Consider the following 15,986-nt stretch of genomic DNA (forward strand, 5'->3'; position numbering starts at 1 on the left):
GCAGGTGGATCTCTGTGAGTTCAAGGCCAGCTGGGGCTACAAGGAGACCCTGTCTCAAAAAGACAAAAAAACAAACGTCATATTGATGCCTCTCTTATTTATTTATTTTTTGGTCTCTTTGAGACATGGTCTCCCTATAGTCCTAGCTGGCTTGGACTGTGTAGACCAGGCTGGCCTTAATCTCACAGAGATCTGCCTGCCATTGCCTTTCCTACTGGGATTAAAGGTATCAGTCACCCCACTATGCCCTGCCTAAGATTTATATCTTAAAAGTACCTTCTAAACACATAAATAGCTAGTTACTTAGACTTTAATTTGTAAAACAAGTTTTATTATGATACCATAGTAATGGTCCTCCTCAAATTCCTCATGTTTATGAAAAAAATGACCAATGTAATCTTTACATATTTGTATGAATGATGAATAGAATCAATGACATTTGGAGACAGTGGAGAGAGCAGGTTTGCTCCTTTCCTAACCTTTCAGACTTTAGGATTATATCTTAGAACCGGGAATTGGTGGTTTGTTTTTTGTTTTGTTTTGTTTTCTTCCTTGTGAGACAATGTCTTCCTATAGCTCCAGCTGCTGGCCTAGAACTCTCTATGTAGATTAGGTTGGCCTCCATCTCACAAAGATCCACCTGTCTCTGTCTCCCAGGTATTGGGATTAAAAGGTGTGTGCCACCATGCCCAGTAGAACTGCCAATTGGGAGGTTACCTCTCAGCCATACCTGATTCTGTATAATATAAAAAGACTTTTCATTGGGAATGTGAAGTTTCAAATTCAAGAAGTCAACATATGAAAATAAAAGGATCTGTAGCGCAATGTATTATTTGAGGTTCACTCCTGCTAAAACAGTCATGAAGATTGCTCTAGTTTGTTAATCAGAAAATTCTTATTTTCTTTTTTCTTACTCAAAGGCTAGTAAATTTCTCACACTCATGATATCATGATTTGTGTGGTGGTCCATCTGTTACTGACCATGGTAGTGATTATCTAGATTTTTTTTTTTCCTAGAAAATTGGGGCATAAAACCCTTTTCATGTTTTAGAAGCTTTCAATATACTTTTTTTTTTTTTTTTGAGTATGTTGATTTGAACCTATCTGCTCAGTCAGTGCAGTTAATTTGGGATTTTTATCTACTAAGGAGCCAGAGCTCAGTTTGTTCCTACAGCCTTGGTGCTTGTATTGTTAAAACCGAAGGAGACCTGCTTATAATGCTTATAGATAGATAAAAGCCATCTATTTTTATCACCAGGTTGACAACACCGAATATCTGATGTTGATAGGCAGTAATGTCATCTCTTTGAATACTAGCCGAGTATTCTTTTACTGCAATAAGCAGAAATTTACTTTCTGAGAGCCTGGGTCAGCCCTGCTGATAGAGGACAGAGAACTTGGATCCCAAAGGTCTGGGGCAGAGCATAGTCAGCTGATAATCTAATTGTTCTTTTGAGGTTGCTTTTGTCTTAAGAATGAGCTGAGATTGTTGTGTCCTACTACATAATAGACTTCTATTAAAAAAAATCCTGGGACTGGGGAGATGGCTCAGCTGGTAAAGCGTTTACCATACAAGTGTGGGGACTGAAGTTCCTAAAAGCACATGTGTGTGGTGGTGCATCTGTAATCTCAGTGCCAGGAGCAGAGACAGGGAATCCCCAGAGCAAGCTAGCTAGTCAGACTAGCTGTAACAGCAAGCTCTGGGATCAGCAGAGACCCTGCTTTAATACATAGGGTCTCACAAGGTCAGCAGAGACTATGTTTCAATAAATAGGGTGGAAAGGGATTAAGGAGGGCACTGGGCATCAACCTTGGGCCTCCATATGCACAAACCCACACATGTACCCCTGCCCACACACGGGAACATGCAAGCAGTCACTCATTCACACTACACACATACAAAAGGGAAAAATCCCTTCTGATCCTGGAAGATGTGCAGCATGGACCTTATGGCTTTGTGTTTCCAGGCCTCCACTGCTCCTTCCTTGAGGTCTTCACCCCTCTTGGGGCACCATCTGGAAGCAGGTGTCCACATATTATGCTAAGAGATTCCGTCAGTTCCCCCTAGGTCTACTAGAAACTGATTTTTGTTCCTCTAACTTTATCTTTTAAATTCACTTTGGAAAAACCATTATAGCTTTGTTGTCTGGCCATGGGACCTCTTCAGCTACCCTCCATCCACCCCAGAGTTTCTCACCCTGATTTTTAAAAAAAATCTTTCTTTTTTTATTTTATGTTGTTGAAGGAATATAAACATATTCAGCTATTTAATGACTCATGACTGAAGTCACACTATTTATATGGAATAGTTATTTTTTCACTCAAGGGAAAGATATCTGCTTTCAGATGTCTACTTAACGTGATTCTAAGGGGTGACTACAATACCTTGAGTATGTATTGGTACTACTTAATGTACTGAAATGGAATCTGTGGAAATAACCCAAAGGGATTCATTGTTAGAAGAAAAGTAATATTTCTGTAGACAAATGTATATGGTGAAATTATTGACTTCTAATATGAAGTTATTGACTTCTAATGTGAAATTATTGACTTCAAGGTCTTTCTCACAAATGCTGCAAATGTTTTTTTGCTGGAACCATGTGTTGAAATTCCCACGCTCCTTCGAGAACAAGTTGATGCTTGTAAAGCTGTTTTGATTATTTTTAGACGTATGATAATGGAGCTTACAATGAATAAAAGGACATGGTAAGTTAATACTATATCAATTTAATATTACAATGCCGATATCTTTGCTTTTCAACATAATTAAAGTATTAAGATATTTAATGTTTATTTAATGTCTGTACAAATTTGGCAGTAAGATGACCATCAGCTTTTTATGACAGTTTCTGTGAACTGTTTGTGACAAAGGTATGTACTCAGTACTTCAATAGTTCACATGTTTTCATTATTGTTTTTGAAAAATGCTCTTGAACTAGGAGTTAGTGTTATTCAGTAGATTTTTCCATTTTAAACTGTCATCAGTTTTGTAAAAAAAAGCAGGGTGGTGTTTTATCATATTATTCATCATAAGCCCAAGTTTGTTAATTGCCCTGCAATTCTATAAGATGAGTTGTTCCATCAATTTGATGTTTTAAATTCACTTTGGAAAAATAATTATTTTTAATAATAAATTATCAAAGTGACTACTAACTTTAGTACAGTTAAAAAATATGTTCTCACTAACACTACAAAGTTTTTTTCCTTCTGTTCTTTTTTTTTTTTTCTGTTAACTGTAATCTCAAAGGTAAAATGTGTTAAATGCTTCTATGCCCAGCTCCCTGAGTGAATGTCTTCACATCGCCCTCTTATGAGGCATTTTCAGTGTGACATTTCAGTTCTCAATAATGGCCAGCAACCCCTGGGCCATATTCCCATTGTCTTTGTGTACAGAAGAGGCAGTCTTTCCCTGTCTTAGAAATGCCTCTCATTTTTGCTCTGGGTGCATGCACCTCACCAGACATCCTTGTCACTGTCTCCGACCTTGCCTGTTAGATCCCTCCAAGTGCTCTTCTGCTGAAGCTGCCAGGTTCTTGAGGCTACTGAGGTCCTGTGCTGGTGGCACCCTTCTACACTGGAGAGTTTCCCAGGACCATACCTGTCTTCTAGGTGTTCTGAGCCTACCCTATTAGTGTTTTACAAGGTGTCTGTCCACAGTAGCTGAGAATCCTAGAAACAAAACTGGGCTGAGCTGGCAAGGGCCACAGGCCCCCAAGGAGAGGGAAGAGTGGGCCTGGAGAACTCTTGTCTTGCAACAGGTTTACAAACACAGAAACTGTAAGTATTAGGCAAAGGGATGCTCCTTGAGATCGAAGTTGCATGAATAGTATTTTTTGTTTTTTGCTTTGAAGGTTATGAATTCTGAATACATTATATAGTATTATATTTTTGATAATCATTTTATTCTGGTGAAATTCTAGAAAGTAAAATTTAGAAATTGTGGGGTTTTTTTTTCCCTTTAATAATTCAGAGATTTCCAGATAAAAGTATAAGAAGACAAGTTATAGAAACAGATGAAAGTAGTCACTGAAAAAGCAGAGCATAGAAAGTAACATGATCTGCTTCTCAGACCCTTTCTGGTTGGTTAAAGTTGCAGATGGTCCCAGCTTTCCTTCCCAGCCTCCCCCTTCTCCCCTCTCCCTTCTTTCTTCTTCTTTCCTTCCCTCACTGCCTCCTTTCTTTCTACCTAGTGATTATCTCCTGAGCATCTACTGTGAGCACACAGTGGTGCACTAGATAGGCAAGGATCCTGCCCTCATGGGATAATCCTCACAGACATTCATGGTTGAGCTGTCATGAAGTACTGAGAACATAGGAACAAGGGAAGGGGTCTGAGTGAGTTGGTGGACATTGCCGAGCATGGAGGTCAGAAATGACCTTCCTGAGTAGAGCCCTGAGCAGGGAAGGGAGGTACCATGAGGAGGCTTGGGAGAAATGTGTTCCCAGGAAAAGGAAGAGCAGCTATAAAAGACCTGATGCTGAAAAGGTAAAAGGTGGTATGGTCAAAGAAGTGGTCGGAGGGAGTGGGGTGGGGTTGGGGGCAAGAAGCAGATCAGTCAGACTACACAGAATTTTGCAGGACATGGCTTTGTGTGCAAGAATGTGACATAGTTCAGTTATGTTTCCAGAGGGAAAATAGTCTGTAGCTGTCATGGATAGTAGCTTAAACCAAGGCTAGATCCGGGGAAAGACTAGGAAATGGTCCTGAAATATTGAGTTACTGAGGAGTGAATGAGTGAAAATGCCCCCTGTGTGAGGCGAAGGTAAAGCAAAAATGGAAAATGCAGGAAAACCCCCCACTCCCCGGTCAGATCCAGGACAGCACATACACCTAGCTTCATGGGCTCCAACAGTGCACTATCCTCTTCTAGCAGTTCTTCTTTGTGGAGTAATAGTTTCAGCCTGTGTTTCATGAAGTTGAAAGGACAAACTGTGGTTCAAACAGGAAGCTTACCCTTTGTGTGTCTTATGTTACAGAATTATGGACAGGTTTCCCACCCGAATTCTGTTCTTGAAGATGGCCTAGGAATCCCATGGCTTTCCAAGTTTTCATAGGTTAGGAAATGGAATTCGAGGTGTCTCTATCATTTATCACTTACCTCAGCTTTGGACTTTGAAATAGCAGTCCCCTTTACCGAAGTTACATTGGAAGCCCAGGGCGTCTCTTGTTCTCATTCTAAGCATAGATATGCAGCTACTCCTGTGAAAGGAGTTATTTCTCATTGTCCTAAGCATCAATGTAGTATGTGGTATAGTGGCTATACCAAATGTTGCCTCCCACTGTGTGGCAGAGGCTGGGTATCTTGGCTGTGAGTGGCCGGCTACCTCCAGTTCTGCCATTTCTTCTCCTAGTTCTTCTCCTTAGAGTTGCTGTCCTGCACTGTGCACACATACCCAGATCCTGGGTGATGCATTAGTCTTCCCCTTCCATACTTCCAGAATCCACAGGCAGTGCAAAATAAGCAAACAGATGGAGTAGAGTGCTGGGAGAATGGATGGATGCCAACAAATAACACTGGGCCTAAAATCCAACATGGCCAGCTACCAAGAGGGCAACAAATCCTCAGAAGTCATTGGACTGTTAGAAGGTTACTGAGATTCAGCATCATGAATTGTTAGGAACAAATGCTATTTGCTGTGCAGACACAGGAGAAAAGTATAAAGATACTATAATTTAGAGACTCCTATTTCTGGGCCTGGAAAGATAGCTCAGTGATTAACAGCACTGGCTGCTCTTTCAGAAGACCCAGATTCAGTTCCCAGCACCCACATGGTGGCTTAAAGCTATCTATAGCTCCAGTTCCAGGGGATCTGATGCCTTCCTCTGTCCTCTGCGGGGATTGCACATCATGGGTACACTTACATCCATGCAGGCAGTACACTCATCTACATAAAGTAAAAATAATGGAGTGTTTTAGAGGACCTTGTTTCTGACCCGTGCTAGATTACTTTGTCCTAGTCCTAGTTTTTTCTTTTTTCTTTTTCCACTAAAGAGTAGGAGGAGCAAGAAGAAAATAATAAAGGTGGATAAATGATTAGGGTCCAAAACCTCACAGGAACCAGAGTGATTCTCCTCAGAGAATGAATGTACCTCCCTTGTATATAAAAGGTAATATGTTCTCTGTTTCACAGAATCCATGACTGTGAAAAACACAACTTGGCTATGTAAGAGGAAGAAAATATGCTCTTCGGCTGTTCTAAACATCTGTTGTTATAATTAGCAGGGCTGTGTTGAGCCTTTAAGACCTTTTATGTAAAACCCTCTTCCCAAGCCTCTGAAAACAGCAGCACAATGAGTGAGCTGTGGTGATGCAGTCTCAGGTGTGCACTGAACTACAGGCAGGATCTTCCAGGCACAAGCACACTGCCTGTAACTGTCCAGTCCTGGCCTTTCCAATCCCTTTCGTGCCCTCGAGATGACCGGGAACTGCAGTCATGCAGTGGTGTCGACTGCAGGTGTTCTTAAAGACCGGAAAACTAGTTTTGTTTTCTACCACAAAGATAGATGGGGAGACTCTCCAGGTTAAATAAAACAATGATGGGAAATTACAGAGTACTGTGTAAGTTCAAACTGACACAGCTATTCCCTCAGTGCCTTGAGGCACTGGTTCAACTAGAGAAGACCGTCTTGTCTTCCTTCCTGCAAGGGGAAAGGCAAGGCTAAGAAGATGTCTGCTTTATCCTGCCAATTGACGTGGGTGTGGGAAGCATATTTGTAGAGCTGTTGTAATATAAAGTAGATTATTTTGATAAAATATGGTATTTATTCTTTAATTGGCACTTAGACTTTTAATACTTCTGTGTAATACATGATTATCAGTGTTGCTGAATTCTTCAGAGAATTTCTTATACTTACAGATGCTTTGGAGATGCAATTATTAATATGAGCTTTTATTTTGGGTGGCCCAGGGAGCAGATGTTGCAAATACTACTCAGGATAACAGAAGCTGTAATGCAGAAGCCAAAGGATAAACACATAAAGGATTTGTTTGCCCAGAGCTTGGCAGGGTTACTATTTAGGGTAAGTCTTTTTTATTAAAAAACTACAAATGTAAAATAGAATAGGATTTCACAAAAAATTAGTTTTAATTACTAAGAATTTTAATAGTTATATGAAATTAACTTTCCATATTTAGAAATGTTTCCTTCTTAGCTTTATCCTCAAAGTTGTAACCTATTTTTTACAATTAGTAAAAAGCTTTTAGGTTTTCCTAACTCTCTGTCATCTTCCTCCTGATTTGAGGATGGTAGGCATTAAGAAGATCACAAGAGCTGAGCATCTTAGAAGGGAGAGAACCAGGTAGATTTGAGAGTTACAGGATGAATAGGAATCTGGGAATAGGATGAATACTTGAGACCATCATTGTGTTGAGCTGAATATAAAGTGTTAGAGAGGATGGAATGACTGGGAGACAGCATGTGTCATAGAGAGATGAGGACCTCTCCATGGTTGGTAGAAGAGAAGAAGCCAAGGCCAGGTATGGTAGAGCACATCTTTAATCCCAGTGCTTGGGAGGCAGAGGCTGGCAGATCAATGAGCTTAAGGTTATCCTGGTCTACATAGCAAGTTCCAGGCCAGCCAGAGCTACATAGTGTTACCTTGTTTCAACACAAAAAGGGAGAGGGGGCACCCAGAGATGCTGAGGAAGGAGGCCCATTTGAGCTGAGGGAAAGCTGGAGTAGACTGTGTTCTAGATGCCCAGGGAAGGTAAGCAGGGGTCAGGTGACCTTTGGTTCTGGTAAGATGTAGGTGGTTGAGAATGTCCTAAGAAATTGAGGTCTACTTGGAGTGGATTAACCGGGCAGTGCAGGTAGCAAGCATGGAAAAGTCTTCTAAGAGGTCTTGATGTAGAAGGGAAGAAGAAAGAGGGGCCAGTTAGAATGAGCAGCATGTGTAGAGAATGAGGGGTAGGGAAGGAGCTACTTCAGTGTTTGCTTATCAGTGCCATGTTCCACTGAAGGAGGACAAGATGGACTAGTGGACAGGAAAGGGAGCCTCAGGAGTGAAGTCCTGTCTATGGCTATGGTTGGATCACCTCAGTGTGAGTTGAGGGCTGAAGAGGCACCAGTTCCTCCCACACCTCACATGTGAACAGAGTCCAGAGCATGAATAGGCTGGCAGCTGATGGTCTGCCTAGGGAAGTAGCAACAGCACAGGGCCCTGAGGGCAGCAACCTATTGGCAACGCTACTAATGTCTATGGCGTTCATAGAATTGACGAACACTTCTGAAAGAGAACAGTGTGTAAAGACTGGAAGTATGCAGTATTCTACATAAAGGCATTAGTACAATGGGTAGGTCTGGCCTTGAAAGTACAGTTAGCTGAAGTGGTGGTTGAAGGCAGAAACACTGACTTCTTCCCCAGTTTACCTGAAGATAGTTTTGGAAGATGCATTTTTTTGTTTGTTTGTTTTTGGTCTTTTTGTGACAGGGTCTCCCTGTAGACCCAGCTGACCTGGAACTCGCTATGTAGACCAGGCTGGTCTCAAACACAGAGATCTGCCTGCCTCTGCCTCCCAAGTGCTCAGATTAAAGGTGAGTGCCACCATGCCCAGCTGGAAGATGCCTGTTAAGAGCATATATAGAATACATGTGGGACATGCAGGTGAAGGTGACAAGGGAAATTATTTCTTTAAAGCTATTCTCATTGTTAAAACCATTTCATGTGATTGAATGATGTTGCTTGATGAATATATGAGAGACTACAGAAGGAACTGGCATGTACTCACTTGCCTCATGGATGCTGTCCCTTTCCTTTTGACTGTCTTGGTATGGGTATATAGAGGAGGCCTACATATTCTTTTTTGTTTTTGCTTTTGAGACCAAGTCTCAATATGAGCCCAGATTGGCCCAAACTCTTGCTTCTCCTGCTTTAGCTTTCTGAGTGCTAGGATTATAGGCCTGTGTCACCATATCCAGCCTACTTTTGTTTTCCCCAAGAGTCTAACCTGCCTTTCCTGTTGCTACTGTTTTGCTATCTGCCTAGACAGACAGACAGCCTGCACAGTGCTCTCTTTGCATCTCCTGAGCTCCCAGTCTTGGAGCTGGGCTGTCAAGTGGGCAGGAACTGAAGTCAGTGTCAAGCCTGATCTCTATCAGTTGTCTAGCCTTATATCTATTTATATGTGCTGGAATTTGAGAAGCATTGGTTGCAGAATTATGATAAATTTGCTCTGTTATATTTTTTGTTTGTTTGGGTTGGAATTTTTTTGGCAGGAGGGAGCTCTCTTTAACATGGAATTCCTATCATATCTTCCTTGAAATAATTTTTCACCTGTGATTGTTTATGATTTTGATGCAGTTAACTGGAAATCAGTACATCAAAAAAGATAAATTAAATTTAGAATTAGCCGTAAGTGTAGAGGAAGGATGAGCTTTTGGGAGTTTGACAGATCCTGGTTGTGAATGAGGCTTTGGCAGTCCTGGCTATGTGGCCTTGAGCATCACTTCACCCTTCTGTATCTCTCCCTGATCTGTTTAAGCAGGAGGGACACTTGCTCACCTCACGGGGTTCTCATGGGAAGCAGAGAGGATTCATTTGGGAATTGTGATCATGTTGACTTCCCATACCCTTGTGTGAGGTCTGAGGAGGAAAATGAAAGTGGTTTGGACAGACCAGCACACTGTAGTATTAGTACCACACCACGGTGAAGATGTGCTAGTTCTTTTGTCATATGGTCTCAAAAATGACCAAATACTTGAGGGTTGTTTTTTTGTTTTTATTTTAACATTTGTAAAGGAGACTACTAAAGGGAATAGAAAATTATAAGTTGCCATTATTCTTTTAGTTTTTTCTAACTTTTCCTCTGGTGTTTATTTTTCTCTCTATATAGAGAATCTTCGTTAACAAACTTTCTTCAAATGATTTTGAATTTAGCACAGTTTTAAATATTTTCCTAAAATGTTGTTTACCATATGTGGTGTTGTAACCTGTTGTCAGTGTTGAATTAGACCATATGCTTGAAGCTCTTAGGGTGGATCAGGAAGCCTTGCTCCTGCTATTTATTGGATCCAGTGCCTGACATAGGGAGTAGAAGGAGAGAGGAACTAGTTGGTGAGCAATTAAATGTAAGAGGAGTTACTGAGGCAAGGTGTTTTCATATAGCTCATGTGCTAAGCTGCATCTGCTAGAACATTGTCAGTGCCAAGGGACCCTTGAGGTATCCTTAATCCAGCTCTTTTATTTTTAACGAGAAGTGTGACTCTAGAAAGGCCAACTGATTTGTCCCAAGTTTGTGACACAACCTAGAGCCAGGACTTTCACCTTTCCTCTTCCTTTTGGAAAAGTGTAATTGATTAAAAGACTTCCTAGCTTTCATATCCAAAGGCTCCACCCCCATCCCTCTCCAAACTATCTTTGAGGACTTTGCACCATGTCCAAATGCTGTTGTGAATTATTTTGTTGATTCAGCAAGTTCATATACATATTTGTGATGTTGGCTGTGATAAATTTTCTAAGCTGAAAGAAGTCAGCTTGTTTCCTGTCTTAAAATTAGCTAGTAAAGTGGTTCCCAGTCAGCATCCTACTACACCAAGACATTTATCTGGTTTTATTCCTATAGCCAGTACTGCAGCTGAATTTGAAGTAATTCCTAGTGATGTCACCAATCTCTGCTCTTTGTTCTTACTCCATACGATTATGTATATTGATCTAACATTAGATCAATTGCTATTATTAAATTAATATTTATTATTAGATCAAGATTATTTTATTGTAGTATGCACTTTGTGGTAATGGCCTTAAACGTTTGACGACATGAGTTTAAAAATGGATAGACAGAAACTGGCATGTTAGTATTAATTAAAATGCTTGGCCAAATATCAATTGTAATAAATTATAATTATTATTTTTGCATTCTTAATTTTAAAAAATTATTCATAAACTGGAATTTAAATACAAATGTTTAAAATTTTGTTTTAGTATAATTAACTATTTTAGTTCTATTTTGACATTTTTACTCTTTTAAAAAGTTTAGTGAACATGAACTGAAACACAAAGAGCAAGTGTATTGTAAAAGAATCACTTTAAATACGATTTTTCAAGTGGTCAGAACAGGCCTTCCTATTATACATTTTATTTCTCAAAGTTTTCAAATGTGTTAAATATTTTTGCCTTTAAAAATATGTAAGTTGTCAAGAACACTCTGTATGTATGTGTGTGTGTGTGCACATTGTTAATGTACATGTGTTTGAATGTGTATTGGCTCTTGTGTGTGCAGATGTGTGTAGAGGCCCAAGGCTGATGTCAGATGTCTTCCTAAGTCTTTTACTACCTTACATATTGAGGTATGGTCTCTTACTTGAAACCTAGATCTTACCACTTTGACTAGCTACCCAGCTTGCTCCAGGGATCCCCCTGTCTATGCCTCCTACATGCTAGGATTACAGGTGGGCCTCCATGCCCACTCAGCATTTACATGGGTGCTGGGGATCTGAATTCCAGTCCCCACCCTTGTGCTATAAGTGCTTTTATATCTGCTGAGCCATCTTCCCAGCCCTTAGAAGAAGTGGTGTCCACATTGTGAGTTAAAGAATAAGTGAGAGTTAAAGAAGTAAGACTGAGGGCCAGGCAGAGGGTACAAAGGCCAGGAGTAGGGAAAGCAGGCCAAAGAGCTGAGAGAGTTTCAGTGGAAGATACTGACTTTTTTTTTGTGATGATGTGCTACAAGTTGAATTCTCTAGAAAGCAGGTGGATAGTCAGGAAACCAGCAAAAATTTCTAGGCGGGACATGGAGACAAAGAGTACATAGCATTTAGAGTGTAGTGGAGTCATAGAAATGGAGACCAGAACCCAGGCAGAAGGTGGAGAGCTGTGAGAGGGAAAAAGCCAGAGTCAGTTAGCTGGGAGATGAGGAAATGGGAAAGTTTGGCTTTGACAGAGGAGGGAAAAGGGAAATTTGCTTCATGGAGAATGTTTTAGCTTCCATGATAAGGAAGACTTGGAGCGTGTAGCTAATAGATAGGATGAACAGAAATACAGAGATTATGAGAAAGGAGTCCAGCACAGCAGTAGAAGCAAGTGTAGGAATGCCTGTTGGAAGACAGCGCAAAAGAGGTAGAGCTGAGTAAATGCTGGTACAGTGTAGCTCTTGTGGACAGAGGTTGACAGGAGTCATTTTAATGGGTTATCTTACCTTTGAAGTCTGCAGTGAGCCTAACTGCTCAAAGTCAGGGAGGAGTTGATAGGTTGGAAGTTCAGGGGTAGAGGGAGATGTTTGATGTAGCTTCTGTGTTGACAGAGGGAAAGAGCTGCTTCAGGAAGCTCAGTAGTTGCTGACAGAGAGTTTTGTCTTCTCGCTAATTATAACCAGGTTTAGCCACATGCTCTATGATATTAAGCACAGTAACTTTTTCATAATGATAACTAATCTTTCAATAATTCAGAATCCTGGTTATAGTTGGGAAAAAATAAGAACATTGAGAAGTATGTTTTATTAAGTAAAAATATATATTTACATTTATAATTCAAAATACTTTTGTTTAAACTTATACATTTGGTTGGTTTCAGACTCTCATTGTGGCTTGGATCCGAGCAAATCTCTATGTGTACATTTCTCGTGAACTCTGGGATGACTTTCTTGGGGTGGTGTCATCTCTCACGGAATGGGAGGAACTCATCATTGAGTGGGCCAACATCATGGACTCCTTGACAGCTGTGCTTGCAAGAACTGTGTATGGAGTTGAGATGACAAACCTACCTCTGGATAAATTAAGTGAACAAAAAGAAAAGAAGCAACGAGGCAAAGGTATTTCTACTCTTCCAGGGTAACAACAGAGGTATTGGCTGAAAGGAGTGTATTTACACATCTAAGCCATTTACACATTTAAGCATTTCATAATGAGCTAGGGTAGCTGCATAGTGTCTTTTTTAATGCTGGCCATTAGATTGTATCTCATATCATTTTGTTCCCTTCATGAAGCTGATGAATATCTGAAGAGGCTGTGGAAGAAGAGAATGGGGGAAAAGGAGTTGTGACAGTAGTGATAACTGACAGCAATAAGACTAGCAATTTGTACATGTTACTTAACACTCATAATACCCCTTTCAAGATCATCCCTGTGTCACAGATAGAAAACCTGAAATATGAAGTCTTCATAGTGATTGACACATTCAAGGTCTCTTAGCTAAGTAGTGAAGGCAGAAGTCAAAACTAGTCAAGTCCAACTCAAGATGCCATACTGCTAAGGTGCATTCTGCTGCCTCCCTAGAAAATGAAGTGGTTCTGAGTGCTTAAGATGGGAGCCATTTTAGATTCATTGGGCTTCTAGATAAAACCATTTTAAGACCCAAGGATGTAAGTGGTGGCTCATGCCTTTAATCCCAGCAGTGGCAGGCGGATCTCTGTGAGATTGAGGCCAGCCTGGTCTACATGGTGAGTTCCAGGTCTGCTGGGGCTACAAGGAGACCCTGTCTCAAAAAGAAGAAAAAAAAGTTGATACTTTTGAGTTGGAAAACAGTGGGAGTTTTTGTTGGAGATTATAATTCAATATCCCTTTGTCTTTTTTACAGTTCTTAAGAACTGTGGTGTGGTCCTTGGGTTAACTTGGCTATTCCAGTTTATTGTGTAAAGATTTGAGCTAGCTCATAGAAATGCATGTAGCAAGTCAAATAAAAATGGAAATAGAGCAAAGGGAGTGGGAAGGAGTTGCAGGCCTAGTTAAAGGCCAAAATACCTTGGAGCCTTATGGGCTTTTAGGGGAGATAAGAAGAGGGTTACTTTTGATTTGACTGTGATCTTCTCAGGGTTATATCAAACAGAATCACAAAATGTGGAAGATAAAATCAATCTGTTTCCTGAGGCAATAAGTAACTTTCCTTGGTTCTGAGACCTAGAAGCATCTTTCCTTTAAGGCCTTGTCAAGGTTACACATGGTTACAGTAGATTATGCTTTAATAATTACCTTATGGTAGACTCTATCAGTTGGTTTTCACCTATGACGAGTCACCCCAAAACTCAGTGGCTAAACATAGTACCCGTTTACTTAGGCCATGATTTTATGAGTTGCTAATTTGGGTTGCACACTGTTGACCAGTGCTGCTTCTAGTTTTCACAGGATTCACTCTGGGCCATGGTAAGCTAAACTGCTCTGCTTCTAGGAACTGAGTGGCCATCAGCCAGGGCACTGAGTATGACTAAGACACACATTTCACCACCCAGCAGATTGGCACATGGTTCTTCACGAAATAGTTTAGGGTTCCATATGTTGCAAGGGGGCAAGATCAAAATTTCAGGTCTCTGCTTGTTCAGTTTTACTAGCAAAGTAAATCATATGATGAAGCCCAAAGTCAATGTGAGATTAGAGGATGTGGATACAGGGAGGTGTGAACCAGTTGTAGAGATGAGTTAACCATATAACATGGGACTAATGGGGCTAACTTGTCATATATTCCTAGAGTTTGAGAGTGACTTGCCAAAGCCCCAGTTAGTAAAAGCAAGCAGCAAGAAACCTAAACAAAGTAGCTTATATTCACAGCATTCCAATAGAATGGCTCAAACCTACTTTAGATGTTGACTATGCAGCACAGTAATTTCCTAACATAGCCTTAGCAGCACATCATTTTTTTCTCCCCAGTTGAAACTGAATAGAACCCCTTCTAAAAATACATATTAGACTAGAGATCTTTACCCTGTCCTGGTTTTCTCTAGAAGCTCTGAGGTCTCTGTACAAACCAGAGCCTGGAGTATCAAGATACTGTCTTTGAAAGACAATTCACTGTCTAGAGAAAAGTTTATCCTGCCAAGGGTACCTTTCAGATCAGAGGAGGGAGGAGCTGAGATAGGCGATAAAGACTTACTTTCTCAAAATAAGTAATTTTCCTGAAATTGTTTTCACTCATGCATACATGTACAAGTGCACCCACACCACACATGCATACACACACACACACACACACACACACACACACACACCCTATCCTGAAATATTCTCTTCCCACTCAGTGTCCACAATCATACGAAAAGATTGATTAACATTAGGAAGGCAAACAAGTTTAAAAATGTTGTTTTCCAAAGAAGTACAGAACAAATTATTTAAAAGAAAGAAAGAGCAACTCCAAATCAACAAAATCAGAGATGAAAGGGGAAACATCACAACAGACACCAGAAAGTTACAGAACATTATAAGGGAATACTTTAAAAACCTATATGCTACTAAATTTGAAAACCTAAAAGAAATGGATGCATATGTAAAGGCATGGGAACCACCAAAACTAAACCAAGAAGAGATTAACAGCTTAAACAGACCCATATCACAAAAAGAAATTGAAACAGTAATATAAAACCTCCCGACTAAAAAAAGCTCAGGACCAGATGGATTTACAGCAGAATTCTATCAGACATTTAAAGAAGATCTGCATCCAATACTACTTAATTTATTCAAAAAAATAGAAATGGAGGGAAAACTTCCAAATTCCTTCTATGAAGCCAGCATCACTCTCATACCAAAGCCTGGTAAAGACACAACCAAAAAAGAAAACTATAGACCCATATCCTTAATGAACATAGGTGCAAAAATTCTCAATAAAATACTTGCAAACCGCATACAGACACACATCAAAAGGATCATCCACCATGATCAAGTTGGCTTTATTCCAGAGATGCAGGGATGGTTCAATATATGTAAATCAATAAACATCATAAATCACATAAATGGGCTCAACGACAAGAACCACATGGTCATCTCAATAGATGCAGAGAAGGCTTTTGACAAAATTCAACATGCTTTTATGTTTAAAGTCCTAGAGAGAATTGGACTGGAGGGAACATACCTCAACATAATTAAAGCCATATATAACAAACCCACAGCCAACATCATTCTAAATGGACAAAAGCTGGAAGCATTCCCATTGAAATCAGGAACAGACAAGGCTGCACACTGTCTCCACTTCTCTTTAACATAGTACTTGAAACTCTTGCAAGAGCAATAAGACAAGAGAAGGAAATTAAAGGAGTAATAATTGGAAAAGAAGAGCTCAAATTATCCCT

At 40.2% G+C, this 15,986-nt stretch overlaps 1 protein-coding gene across 2 annotated transcripts in view; it reads left to right on the top strand.

Annotated features, from left to right (window-relative positions):
- Ralgapa2 (Ral GTPase activating protein catalytic alpha subunit 2) overlaps nucleotides 1-15,986 on the top strand; it is a 371,371-nt gene that overhangs the window by 127,018 nt on the left and 228,367 nt on the right. For both annotated transcript variants that reach the window (XM_029567609.1, XM_008841311.2), the window contains exons 13-15: nucleotides 2,558-2,706; nucleotides 6,910-7,021; nucleotides 12,509-12,746. In XM_029567609.1, the coding sequence (XP_029423469.1) occupies nucleotides 2,558-2,706; nucleotides 6,910-7,021; nucleotides 12,509-12,746 (499 nt within the window). The remainder of the gene's footprint in view (nucleotides 1-2,557; nucleotides 2,707-6,909; nucleotides 7,022-12,508; nucleotides 12,747-15,986) is intronic.

This window comes from Nannospalax galili, unplaced genomic scaffold, assembly GCF_000622305.1.
Source record: "Nannospalax galili isolate Female #2095 unplaced genomic scaffold, S.galili_v1.0 scaffold510, whole genome shotgun sequence".
Taxonomy (NCBI): domain Eukaryota; kingdom Metazoa; phylum Chordata; class Mammalia; order Rodentia; family Spalacidae; genus Nannospalax; species Nannospalax galili.